The sequence below is a fragment of the Capra hircus genome, chromosome 5 (genome assembly GCF_001704415.2).
Source record: "Capra hircus breed San Clemente chromosome 5, ASM170441v1, whole genome shotgun sequence".
NCBI classification, from domain to species: domain Eukaryota; kingdom Metazoa; phylum Chordata; class Mammalia; order Artiodactyla; family Bovidae; genus Capra; species Capra hircus.
In genome coordinates, this window is record NC_030812.1 from 29,544,179 (window position 1) to 29,557,433 (window position 13,255).

Genomic DNA, 13,255 nt, shown 5'->3' on the forward strand with positions numbered 1-13,255 from the left:
ACGACTGTCTGGCTGACTGCCTAGAGTACCCATCACTGCTGGAAGTGCCTCTGGAGTGAGCTGGGATGATTAACGGAGGGCACCTGCACTTGGAACTCTGAAGCTGGTGAACAGAATGTATCTGAGATTGAACGTAAACAGTTGCAAGCTTAATATGTAACTGTGGAGAGAGGAGGCAACCTACTGGCTTTTTTCCCAGGAGGTGGTAGCTCTCGCAGCAGGGCCCATCTGCCTCAGCAAATTGACAGAGGATGGGTCCCCTCTCCCCTTTCCCCCTTTACACACACACACACACACACACGTGTGCCTTTTAGGATTTTTTTTAAAACTTTGTCCTAGATGCTGTCTTTCTTATTTCTCTGCAAGCTTAGTGTCGGCCTGTCTCCATGTTTGCTGTTCTGTAGTATCTCCCCAAGGTACATTTTAAGTCACTAATTTGGAGGAAGCAAATGGATTGTATAATGTGAGTGAAGGCAAAAGAAGACCCTGTGCAGGAACTGATGGCCCATTAACGAAAAAGGAAATGGTCCTGTGTGTCAAATGTTGGCAGCCAGTTGCTTGGTTTCTGGGCTAGGCCAAGAGACCTTAGCCATGAAAATAATAATGATATTAGCAGAGGGAAATATGCACCAACCTTCAACTTCTTTTAACAGTACTTCATGCGGAACAGCTTGACTTTCGAGGGCTTTCTTAATTAAATTCTACTCCCTTGATAGATCTGTGGCAGGGGCTTGGGAGTGGGTGTCACCCCCACCTCCTGCTCCTAACCCTTTCTGATGCTGCCTCTTACTCTGTCTTTAATGCAGTTTAGCTTTATTATCCCACTTGCTAATAGCCAGAATATTTACATCTTTAAATCCATTCATCTCCATCCATCTGTGTAAGGCTCCTGAGTTTGATGTTGATTTAACTGGGCAAGCATTACATGGTTTGATATAGGAGCAACAGTTGGTGTTTATTACTGGATATTTAATTATTTTTTTTCTTCCTTGAGAAGGTGAGTTCTTTGCTTGCAGAAATAGAGGACAAGAAGACATCTTGAGTTTCCATTAGAAGACTGTAGGGTGCTCAACTGAGTTAACTGTGGGGAAAAAAGTAATTTTGTCTATGAACCGACCCTGTGGCATTGAAAGGGATCTTGAGTTCTAAATTCATGCTTCAGTTACCGAGTGGCACAAAGTGACAAGGAGCACTTTGAGTGCTGAGAGCAGAGATCCCAGGCTTGCTATTTTTGTTTGGTTGTAGTAGGGCTTCTCTGCCCACCTCTGCCTTCTGACGAGACAGACGCACGTGCACGCACATCCAGTATGTGGTTTCTTATTGGAAAGTGTGTGGGCGACCCAAGGCCGTGCCTGGGACACTGAGCAGCCTGCTTAATCGTGTGTCACCTTATCTTAGATTCTCAGCAGGAGCAGGAAAAGAACTGCTGTGGCGTCCAGACCTGAGAAGCAAGCGTGGCAGATACGGAGTTCAAGTTGGCGCAGCTCACACAGTAGGTTCTTGATCTGTGTGCTTTAATGATAATCTCGGTCGTGACTCAAGCTTCAGCCACTGGAGCGAAAAGCTTTTAAGCCTGCAGAGTCAGGGCATGTTAGTCATTGTGATGTTAGTATAAACAGGGTTTGGAGGGTGGCCACTTCACCTAAGAATTTAGTAATTAAAAAAAATAAAATCTGCTTCCTGTAGCTGGTATATTTTGTAAATAAGTGAAAGGCCCCAGACCAAGAGGTCCTTAACTTGGGTGATTTGTGAGATTCTCATTTTCAGAGTCTATATTTGTTGATGGTTTCTATTCACGAAGTCAGGCTGAAGACAGCTTGACGTCACCAGGAATAACCTTGCAGTGTGTGGGAGCCTTGTCCTCTGCAGTCGTGTAGGATGGGAAAGGAGGCCACTTTTCAGGGACAGGGAGCTGGAAGCAGGAATTTTCCCTTTTGTATACCTTCTCCCTCTCTGACTCTTGCCAGGCTCCATTTAGTCTCACTGTTTTTATACAGCATTACTCTTGCATCTCACACAGTTGGACACCATATGTGTGTTGGGCTTAGACACATGTAAATGGATATTTAGACTTCTAATAAAGCACTTGCCAGTTAATATCTTCTCTGGTCATCAATGAAGATGGAATTACGAACTGATTCTCCACAAAGCCTCTAGAAAATGTAATGTGGTGACTTATAATATACAGGGTGCTTCCATTTAACATATGTGTGGTGGTGGAATAGGTGATGTGATCCCAATTGATGACAAACTCAGTGAAGTAATTTGACTCAAATTCTCATAAACTGGAGTTTAGCTGGGATTAGAACATGGAGATTACAGCTCCTGCTCCAGAGGTTAGCTGTGGTGTTTGCTACTTCAGACTTCCTCAGCATCATGGGGCCTGTAATATTAAGTATGTAAATAATTCGACTCAGGGCTGGCTGTATGCAGACGTGCCTATGCGCTCTCGACAGATGACCCAGAAAGCAGGAAGGCCCAGACCGCTGGGAAAAGCATTGGGACTGGAGACTATTCCTTAATGTTGGGTTGTTGGGTCGGTTGGAGGACCTGGGCTTGGTGGTCCGGTGCTGTCCTCTGTGTGGAAAGAGGATGGGCTGGTGGAGAATGAGCTTAAGGTTGTCCTGTTGGGAGTCTGTTCCCAGGCCACCCATGTGCATCTTGTGTGCTCTCTGAAGCTCAGAGCTAAGATCAGGCAAGACTCTGAGCCAAAGCCATCAGCCCGCTTCTAGAGACGTGTCAGCGGATTAGCTCATTGGCTTTCCCCTGAGTGGCATTAGCTCTCACCCTGTCTCATGTTCACCGTCTGGCTTTGAGTAAGAAGTCTTCGAGTGATCTCTCTTCAGCAGCCAGCTCTGTGCCAGGGCTTTCTGAGGGCTGTTCAGCTTCCTCCCTCATCACCCTCAGAGCCCAGGGCTCTTGGGAAAGAGGAAGCCTGTCTGTTGTGTTCACACAAATGCACACCTGGCATCCAAAGAATGCTTGAGACCTCAGAGGAAAAAAAAAGGTCAAAGGAGAACAAGTGCCTGGTTAGTGGCCTAAAGTCTTGTTAAAGCTACAAGTGGAGGGACTTCCCTGGCTGCCCAGTGGTTAAGCCTTCATTCTCCGGATGGAGAGGGCGTGGGTTTGATTCCCAGTCAGGGAACTAAGCCCATAGGCCGCAGGGCCGACTAAGCCTGCGAGTCACCACTAGGACCCAATGCAGCCAAATGTTAAAAACAAGCAAAAAATCTAATAAGTGGCTCTGTCTTTAGGTGAGTTTTAAAAATGGAGTTGTTCTTGCTACCTGTGCGAAAAGCTCTTTCTGCCTGTGAGAGGATACTGTTTGTCCAGATTTTAGTAGAGCAAGCCCTACAAAGGGGCTGGGATTTTCTTCCTCATTGGAAAGCAAAGCCTGGGGGTGGAGGTGCTTAGCTGAACCACCTCCCCTCTTCCCAGGGAGCTGGCTGCTCTCCTCCTAGGTTAATATACATTGACTGGGGCTAAATGCTTGATGCTTCTGGACAGAGTCCAGCCCCTCAGCAGAGCAGCCACACTGTGGCGATACAGCTGCTAGCATTAAAGGGCTAAGCCCTTTCCAGCTGCTTTGCTTTAACGGGAACTGCCTGCAGTCGGCAGCTTATTGGCACCGTCTTAGCCCGCTTCAGAGGAAATGACTAATCTCGCCATCTTCTCAGGGCCCTGGTCTGGAGGCTCGGGGGCAGGTAGCCCCGTAGGGTGGAAACTGGTTGGATAATTGGTGTCGGAGTGCTAGGTGATCTCAAAAATGGCAGTCCTGGCTTTGACAGGGTTTGTGTTTTGTTTTGCCTCTGAAAAAAGTGGGGTTCTCTTTAGTGGACTCCCTGGTGCTGAAGAAGAGATGCTCACTGTGAGGGGCGGCCTGGGCATTTAAGAGCTGGAATAGCAACTGATGCACAGAGGAGTTAAGTGTATACGAGGGCAATGAGTGTCATCTAAGGAAGAAGACTTGAGCCCTGCGATTCGATCCCACTTGGGCCTTCCGTTCCCAAATCTGAGTTAAGGAGCCAAGACTCGAAGGAGAAATGATCATTTCCTTGACTGTAAAATGCACTTAAAAATACAATTTAATGAGAATTAGATTCTCTTATAATCAGTGGTATATAACAGTGCTTTTCTTCAGTGGTTTGTACAGTAGCGGTGCATCTTATCATCCAAATTGTTTGGCTTGGAAATAGCTGTTCATGAGAGGTAGGCTGTCGGCTAGCCCATGTGGAGACAAGGGAACCTTCTACTTAGCTGTTATCAGAGAGAGATTAAAGCGGGGAGTTTCCCCAGGTCTGAGGGCAGTTGCAGTATAAGAAAAAAAAGGCTTAGCCCCAGGACAACTGGTGTGAAGAAGCAAACAAGCAATGTGTAGAAGAGAATCAAGATCTGCCCCAGTCATGACCCCCAGAACCCTTACATGTGACCCCCGAGTCGGAGAAGGGGGAAAAGAAGGCATTGTGGATCAGTGAGGCTCTGGCCACGATATGACAACACATCCTGGTAGAGTTCTGAGATCACAGTACAGTACTGAAACATCCAAGGTTCTTTACACGGAGGTGTTAGATAATCTGTACAATCCTTTGTCCAGTTGGTTCACCAAATCCGGAATGCCAGGGGTCTTTCCTCCTTGGGGAAGTGGGGCTTCCCTGGTGGCTCAGACAGTGAAGAATCCGCCTGCAATGCAGGAGATTTGGGTTTGATCCCTGGGTTGGGAACATTCCCTGGAGAAGGGCATGGCAACCCATTCCAGTATTCTTGCCTGGAGAATCCCATGGACAGAGGAGCCTGGTTGTAAAGAGCTGGATGTGACTGAGCGACTAACACTTTCACTTTCCTCACTGGAAACTGGAAGGCCATGTTATGGGCACCGATAAAAAATGGGGACAGATGGTCAAGTTAAGGAACCTGTTGCCTGGAGATGAGACTAAAAATATAATTTTGCTTAAGAAAGTCTTCCTGCTTGGGTAGAGAGAGGTGTTCCCAAAACTATGAAGAGATGTGTTCAGTGCCAGGACGGAGGTGGGTGCAGAGTGCTGCGGAACTTTAGAGGAGGGAGGAACTGGAGGCTTCAGAGAGCCCGGAGCTGATGACTTGAAAGCTGGGACTCGGGCTGAACCTGGCCGCTCGAGAGGCCTGGAAGCATCAACGGGGCTGGGGAGGGCCTCTGGGTGGGTGCTCTGTAACTGGTCGCTGTCCTGGACTGCTGTCCTGTTCTCTTCTGACCCAGGGCTGGGCCCTGGCCTGCCTGAGCCTTGTTCTGTCTGTCCGCGGGGGTGCAGGGGAGTTGGTCTCTCTCTGGCGTCTTCAACCCCCAGCTCAGGCAGAAACTGACTCTTTATCTGACTTAATCAGAGCTCTGAAAAATTTCCATTCCCTGCCTTTCTGCCCTTTAACTGCAGCCTATTAATTAGTGCCTTTGGGCTCCCCAGTCTCATAACCCCCCCTTCACTAACCATGCCTCCCCTCTGCAGCTTTTGCTAAATATGTGACTGCTCCTCAGTGTAGCTGCTCCCCCCTGAGAAGTGATTACAGAGCTTGGCTGTGCAGACCCCCTGCCCCAGCTGCCCGAGTGGTGACCTCTTGGCCGGAAGCTTCCTCTTGATTAGCCCTAACCTCTCCCCTCCTTGTCCTCCCCCTGACATTCCAGAGGCCTGGCATTGGCTATCAGTTAACACCTCTCTTGCTAGGAGCTGTCTTCTCCTTGTTCCAGGTCCTGGAGAACTTGCACTGTGAGCCCAAAGGGGCTGAGCTGATCACCTCTCCTGACCCAGCAGAGTCTCCCATCAAAACCCCAATTAGCTTGTTCCAGATCACTTGACCTCATTATAGATTAAAGATCACAGATTTTTATCTATGCGGCCTCTTAAACCTTCAGCTCTGTTGGCTGCTCCCCTTTTGTTTACTTTCGAATGAGATTCCAGGCGCTCAAAGCCCTGCTCTTTTCACCACTTTATATCCACCCAGCCTCCTTTGCTCCATTGAATCTCCCCCAAACCTCACTCCGTCCAAATGCTTCACCACTGTGTTCTGAAGAGGGCCTTACTTTTTGACTCCTTCTTTAGTAGTAGCCTGGCCATGTTAAAAACTGCAGGAGAAACAGCTGAACTTTTCGGCAGAGGGCATTTTAGTCTACCTCGATTACACTGAAAACCACCAGATCTGTATGTCAGGCCCTGTTGGGTTCTTCCAGCCCCTTATGAACAGACCCTGTTTTCCAAATGAGGAAACGAAGGCTCGGGATCCTGAAGTCCATGCCAGAGTCCACGCAGCTGAGCCCACGTTTAAACTTTCAACCCTTTCAACACCTATTCTATCTTAATATGGTCTTTACTATTTAAGAAACAAAAAAACCTTGATGCACAGAATCCTTTAGGTCCAAGTGATTTTCTTTGGAAAGTGAGCGTCTCTGGATAGTTGTCTTGTTCCTCTCCTCTCAGTCCCAGGAGCTCCCTCCGTGGAGACCCCCCACTGTGCAGCGTGGTCCTAGATTAGACCTGTGTCCTCTTTACACCCGGAGGAGGCAGTGGGGGTGGGGGATGGAGAGGGGCTGTCTGCCAGCCAATGGGGATGCAACAGCCTAGGCTCTGCGCTCGCATCATCTGCTCCTGCTAAGACAATCATCAACATAAAAGGCTAATTGTATTAATCACCAAGGCACCCGTCCCAGGCCCCCCTCCCTTTCGGGAGAATTATGAATTGCAATTGCAGATGGCTCCGCTGATTGAAGGCAGCACTCAGCAGGGAGAAGGGCCAGATCAGATTACACACCATTAATTAAAAACTTCCCCTGACAAAAGGGAGGAAGGGAGTGCACACCAAGGGTCTGCCTGGTTGGGTCTCTGTCCTCCCCAAGCTCCCCACCCGCCCCATTCAGGCTCCAGTTGTGCCTGTGAAGCAAAGACCCTGGCTGGAGCCACTGAAATTTGGCTCCCCAAAGGCCAGCCCTTCCCACATCTGAGCAGATGGCCGGCTGTCCTATTAAAGGGCTCCAGAGAAGGAGAAGCTAACCTTTGGTTACTCATTCCTGTGTCTAACTTTGGATGCTCTTCAGATTCTAACCTAATTCCTCACTTCTCATGAAGCTTCTCTCTTGCTCTAGTCTATTCTGACAGAGCACAGCTTTAAAGAACCATTTGGGAAAAGAGACCCCAGCTTTCTCTTCAGGCAGGCACCCTCATGCTCTTGGCCAGGAGGTTCCTGGGACAGAGGTTCCACGCTCTGCTCTAGGGCAGGGGCAGGAGCTCGAGTGGCTGTGCAGCCTCTCCCCAGCTCCCCCAGCCTTCCAGCGTAGGCTTCTCAGCTGCTGTGTTCTTGGCTTATTTGGAGCAGTGACTCCCGAGTTCTCTTGATCAATTACCACCACCCCTCCCTCCCCAGCCGCCCAGCCTCAGTCATTCATTCATCAAACTTTTATTGAGCACCCACTGCGTGCTTGGTTCTCAGGGATGCAGAGATAATTTGTCTCAGAGCTTAAGAGCTCGCTGCAGGAGCTCCATCCCCCTGTCCTCTTCAACCTTCTAGTTCCCGCTTCCTTCTTTTCTCTGGCTGCTGCTTGTATAAGCCCCCCTGGAGCTCTGTTTTGGAAAATTCTAAGCTGGGAGCTGGGGAGACCTTGAGGGGTCTGTGGTACTGAGCTGGTTGACCTTCAGCAAGTCAGTCACACACATGCACACGTGTGTATGCATACACACACACACACACACACGTGTACGCCCAGCTGTCCCTGCTCATAAAAGGGCACAGGAGGCCCTGGGCTCTGAGAGATTGTGAAGATGAATGAGTGGGGCCCAGCTTGGAGAGATGTGAGTGGTTCTATGCACTGACCATATTACAGAACACGGCTGCTGTGGCCGCGAGCTCTTAGGACTCAGCCACTGCACTATCACAGAATGGGCCCTGTTGCCCTGTCCTTGGGAGATGGGAAGCCCCTCTCCTATCTCTAGCCCCTTTAGAGACATCATGGAAAAGGACCTATGTTTTTCATGCTTTTAACTGCTGTAGTGCAGGGTACCATAGTGATGGGCACCATAGAGATGAGAAAAATTGACTTACTGGCTTGTCTCTTCATTCCAGGGTCCCTCCCCAACCTGACTCTTGTTCCCCCATCACCCCCCACACACACACTCACAAAGCTCACAAAGGTTAGTAGGTCCAGGAAAGAAGGCGGGGCCCTGGGTAAGTAGAGCAGATGAAATGACTTTTCCCTCCCTCTCAGTCGTCTCCCTCTCCCTTTTTTCCTCCTTCTTCCCATTATCAACAGCAATTGTATTCAAACCCAATAATTACAGTAACAGCCACAATAATCATCATTTATTGGATTTGTTTTTCTATTCTATCATTTTAACTTCCAAACACATTTTCCAATCTCGTTTAACATCAATCTCAGGGGTAGATTTTACAGCCCATTTTACAGCTGAGGAAGCTGAGATTCAGACTGGATCCCAGGTCATAGGCAGAGTAGATTGATAACAGCTTGAAAATATTAACAAATTAGGTGAGACTCCAGTAGTCCTTCAGAGGCACTGAACTGCAAATCTTGGTTTCCTGGGTTATTCCTGACTTCCCATCATCCTTGGGGCATATTCAACAGCTTATGGGGCATCCCAGCAGAGCTGAGAATGAGTCTGGTGATGGCTTCTTCAGGCCCAGCTCACGGACTGAGTGGTGCAACGGGACCTTCCCCCGTCAGGATTGTTTCTGTGGATGGGGCTGGAGTGGAAGGCAAGAGAACACCTGGGGGGAAAGGCCCATCTGGGCTGAACCTCCCCTACCCGTAATCCTGCCCCTCCACTAGCTGGAGAAAAGGTTCCTCTCTGTGCCAGCTCTTCCCAAGGGAGGGGCTCTCTGCTGATTCCTCATTTGGAGGGGTGAGGAATGAAGATCTATTTGGAGGGGACAATCTGGCCCCAGGAAGCCTCCAGTCTGAGGGAAGCCACATACCCCATCCACATCCAAGGGCAGAGACATCCCTCCTTGGAGCTCAGAGGCTGGCCTAGGACCTGATTCTTCTGGGAAGTCTGGATCCTACTTCCAACAGTGGGGTGAGAAGTTAGGGTTCCCGGAGGTCCCCACAGCCTCTGAGCAGAGAGCATGTCTGGGCTCAGATTCGTTTTTCTCCAAGACATGGGGACCTGGAAGCCCAGGGTCCTGCCTGGGGTCCAGACAGATGAGAGACAGGGAGAGTGGTGATGAATTCCCCTGCCTCCCTCTGCTTGGCCCCATTAAAAGTGATGGAAGAAGAGGAAACGGAGCAGATTTGCTTCCCAGGTTCCTTCTAGAAATGTAATGCTGGGGATCCCCCACCCACCCTCTTAGGTCAAGAGGCCAAGCCTTCCCACCCTACCTCACAAGCCCCCTATGTCCCCAGGAAAACCTGAAATCTGGTTATACAAAGCATGCTGTCCACTTTCAGGGCTCCTTTCAGAAGCTTGAGGGCGGAGGCCAAGCTCTATGCCACCTGACACACACTCTCCATCTCAGTGTCCTCTGAGTTGGACTGGCTTTCTTTTTTCTGGGGTTCCTCCCCTTCCATTTTCTCCATTTCTGCACTGCCCGTGAGGATGGCCAGTCGCTGGGCCAGGGTCTTGGTGTCAGGGAACAGGATGAAGTTGTAGATCAGTGAAGCCAGGACGGCTCCCGTCAAAGGTCCCACCCAGAAGATCTGAGGAGGCAGAAGCAGATGCCCTGCTCATGAGCCGTCAAGACCACAGGGCAGCTCTGGGACTCCACCTGCTTTCCAGTGTTGACTTGGTCTCTTGGGAGCCCTGGAGCTTTCTACAAGGTGCCAAATTCGAGAAGCACAAGTCTTGTCCACTGCCCCCACCCCAACCCCCCCAGCAACCCCGACCCTGTGTCTCTGCAGGTGAAGGGACATAGCCTCCCCTGGCCTGGGTCAGGCCCCCACCACCCCTGCCTCCCTCCTCTTATCCCCGTTCCAGCCCAGAACCCTGGCTAGTGCTCTTCCTGTCCCTGCTGGTGTGTTTGTGTGTCTATTTCTGTTTGTCTTTTTCTCCATCCAAGTTTGGAAACTGGTCCAGCTGGAGGAAGTGAATAAGGAAGCAGCCAGGACTTGAGGCCCAGGCCAGTGCTGCAGCGCCGGCCCTGGCCCACTTCTCTCCAGTCTACTGGGTGTCCCTGACTTTTTGAGGCGGGCAAGAGAGGATGCTGGCCCTGGTCTTCTGAGCTTAGGGAAACCTCCACTGGGAGTGAAGATGGTCGGTGGCAGGGAGACTTGTCTCCCCCAGTGTCTGGGGCCCCCCTGCTGGTGAAAGTCCCTATGGGCACTGGGGCTTCTCCCCTCCCCTGGCTGCCGGCAGAGGGTCTCACCCAGTGGACTTCAAACTTCCCCACGATGACAGCGGAACCAAAGGAGCGGGCTGGGTTCATGGAGCAGCCGGTGAAATAGAACTGGGGAGCGAGTGCAGGGCAGGGCGTGAGCAGCCTGAAAGCAGCCCTAGGAGAGGACAGTTCTCTTCCCCCACTTTGCTCAAGCCTCAGCCCCAGACTGGGGCTCTGGGTCCCCCGGCCCTGGGCCTGAAATGGGGCATAGCCTTGGCTCCAAGGCATGAGAAGTCCGGGGAGGAACTCTTCTGGCCCCCAGGGCCCCCGCCACCTCCCCAGGGAGGGGCCAGTGGGTGCACAGGCAGGTGTCCCCTCACCCCGATGAGGTGGCCCACTGCCACCGAAGCTCCAATTGTGGCTGCAGGGGAGCCCGTGTTCTGACGACTGTCAGTGGAGGCGAAGACGCAGAGCACGAGCTGGAGGGTCAAGATGAGCTCCACCGCCACCGCCTGGCCAATCGAGGCACTGCTCCGGACCTGTGCGAGGAGCGGGGCGCGCTGGAGGCAGCGGACTCTGCCCGGGGATAGTGACCCTGGGCCCTCGGGGATAGTGACCCTGGGCCCTCGTTCCTCACGGTAAGGGTTGCGACACCTTGCCACCGCCAGCCCCAGGACTTAAGGAGCTAATGGGCTGGGGACAGCGGTGCACTGGGGATCAGGTGAGCCCTGAAGTGAGCCCACAAGGACACCTGCTCCCTGCGGAAGTGAGCAGCACCCCACCCGCTCCACAGGGTGGTCGGGGCCACGGTCCCAGGGGAGGTGGGGGCCCAGGGCTGGTGGGAGAGGGAAGGCTGGAGAAGCTGCGTTGCACGATGCTCGCCCGTGGGCTGCCTGGGCTGCGTAGGAGTGGAAGATGGGGACTTGGGGACGCAGGTGGAACACGGGCGACTAGAGAAATCTGGGGAGGTGAGCCAGGCCTCAGAGTGCTGGGGACAGAGGAGCAGGAGGGGGTGGGGGGTGTGGACTGGGGAGGTGAAGTAGGTGCAGGGTCCCCTGCTGCCCCCACAGCCCCACCTCTCCCTGGCTGCTCCAACCCTGAAGTGCCTGGTCCTCCTCCCACTCCTGGCCCTTAGTGTGGCTCCTTCCTGTCCCCTGTCTCCCCACTGTTCCTCAAACCGCAGTCTCCTTCCTGCTCTGCCTGCACTAAGGCCACGGTCTTTCCCCAGGGTCCCACGTCCCCAGCGCAGGTGTGGAGCACGTGCTCTGCTGTATCCCCTCTGCCCCGGCCTGGCCCTCCCCACTTACCACCTGTACAGACCTGCCTCTCCCCCTCCCTGCACCTACCATGTTGACCCCAAAGTTTTCTCGGATGTCCCCAGGCGTGACCCCGTAAAGCAGAGCAGCTCCCGCCGTGGCCCCTGCCAGCTGTGCAGCCACATAGGCCACAGCCCGGGGCAAGGAGATGTGGGAGCCCACGAGGAAGGCCAGCGTCACAGCAGGGTTGACGTGGGCCCCGCTGGACTTCCAGGTGATCTGCACGATCACGGCTGTGGCCAGGTTGAAGGTGATGGCAATCTGCAGCACAGAGGGAAGCGCCAGGGGCCATCTCAGAGCCGAGCCCACGCCAAAGAACACATACAGCCCCGTGGCCAGGAACTCGGCAAACAGAGCCTTGCTGATGGTCATCCAGAGCCGGCACACCAGCATCTTGGCCAAGCTGCACCGGCCTGACTCCATCGCGCCCAGGCCTTGGTGCCTTTGCTCCCAGGTCTATCTGCCTTTTCTGATCTCCTGTCTTCCGGCTGCTCCGGCCCCAGCCTGCAGCTCCTTCACGGTGCTGCTGGTTCAAGGACCATGCTGGTCAGACTGGCAGGGGGCAGGTTGACAGGGTTATGTGTACCGGGGTGGGGTGGGGTGGGAGGTGTGGGGGTGGCCACACGCTCGCCCCACCCTAAACTCACATGATAGCCAAAGGAGGGGGGCTGTCCTTGGGCACTGAACTGGAACCTTCCAGGAGTTTTCCAAGGTGGACAGGCCTAACTCTGCTGCTGGCCGACACCCAGTCTGGGGGCCGCAGGTGACTCTAGGATGCTCCCATCTGCGACGTCAGCTTAGAGAGAACGAGATCACTCAGATCCCCATGTCCAAGGCCTATGTCAGAGGGCCCCGTGCACCCCTGCCCCCAGGCTCCTAGTCTCCTGGCCCCCTTTGCCTGCAGACTTGGCCTCCAAATGGGCTCACACTATTCTGCACCCCATAAACCCAGATGTGAAGGAAGCTCTGTCCTTCATTTCCATCTAAAGCACCATTTTCTGAAAGCTGATGTGAATGGGGTCAACTTTACTGAGGACATGGGCCTGCAGGGGTGCAGAGGGGCAGGTGGGGAGGGTTGCTCCACAGCTAACTGGTGACACCTGTGGTGGTGGGTACCTCTGCTGCCCACTGGTCTGGAGTTTCCACTGACTCTTCGCCCTCTTGTGCCTCTTCACAGGGCAGCTTACCATTCTTGTGACTGTGCTGGCCTTAGTTTACCCACACCTAGGCTCTGCCCTTTAACCCCCAGCAATATACCAAGGTATTTTCTCAAACAGAAGTGTTTTGTCCCTAAGAAGAACCTGCCAAGCTGCTAAAATAATACACTCATCACCTCGCAGTGGAGTGCCCAGGCTGCGCCCGGAGTCGTGTGTCCCTGCCCAGCAGGTGTCCCCTGGTGTCTTCAGATTCCCCAAATGTGACGTGTCTCACGATGAGATCCTCATTTCTCCCCGGGCCCCCTGAATGCACTCCTTCTGTTGTCCCCAGCTCAGCTGGTGGCACCTGTGAGGCATCCTTGACCTCGCCCTCCCGCCCCCGTCCAGCCAAGGCATCGAGTCCTACTGATGCAGAATCCCAAGTATTTCCTGCCACTGCCCTCTTCTTGCCACCCCTGCTGCCCTGCAGCCTTCAGCCATTCTCTCTGTCATCTCCCT

The 13,255-nt window shown here is 52.8% G+C and overlaps 1 protein-coding gene across 1 annotated transcript; it reads right to left on the reverse strand.

Moving 5' to 3' along the window:
• AQP6 (aquaporin 6) lies at nt 8,300-12,141 on the reverse strand. Its single transcript, XM_005679981.3, has 4 exons — nt 11,631-12,141; nt 10,665-10,823; nt 10,333-10,413; nt 8,300-9,667 (listed from the first exon to the last, which is right to left on the reverse strand). Exons 1-4 carry the CDS (start codon nt 12,021-12,023, stop codon nt 9,455-9,457), a joined length of 846 nt encoding a protein of 281 aa, XP_005680038.1. The 5' UTR covers nt 12,024-12,141; the 3' UTR covers nt 8,300-9,454.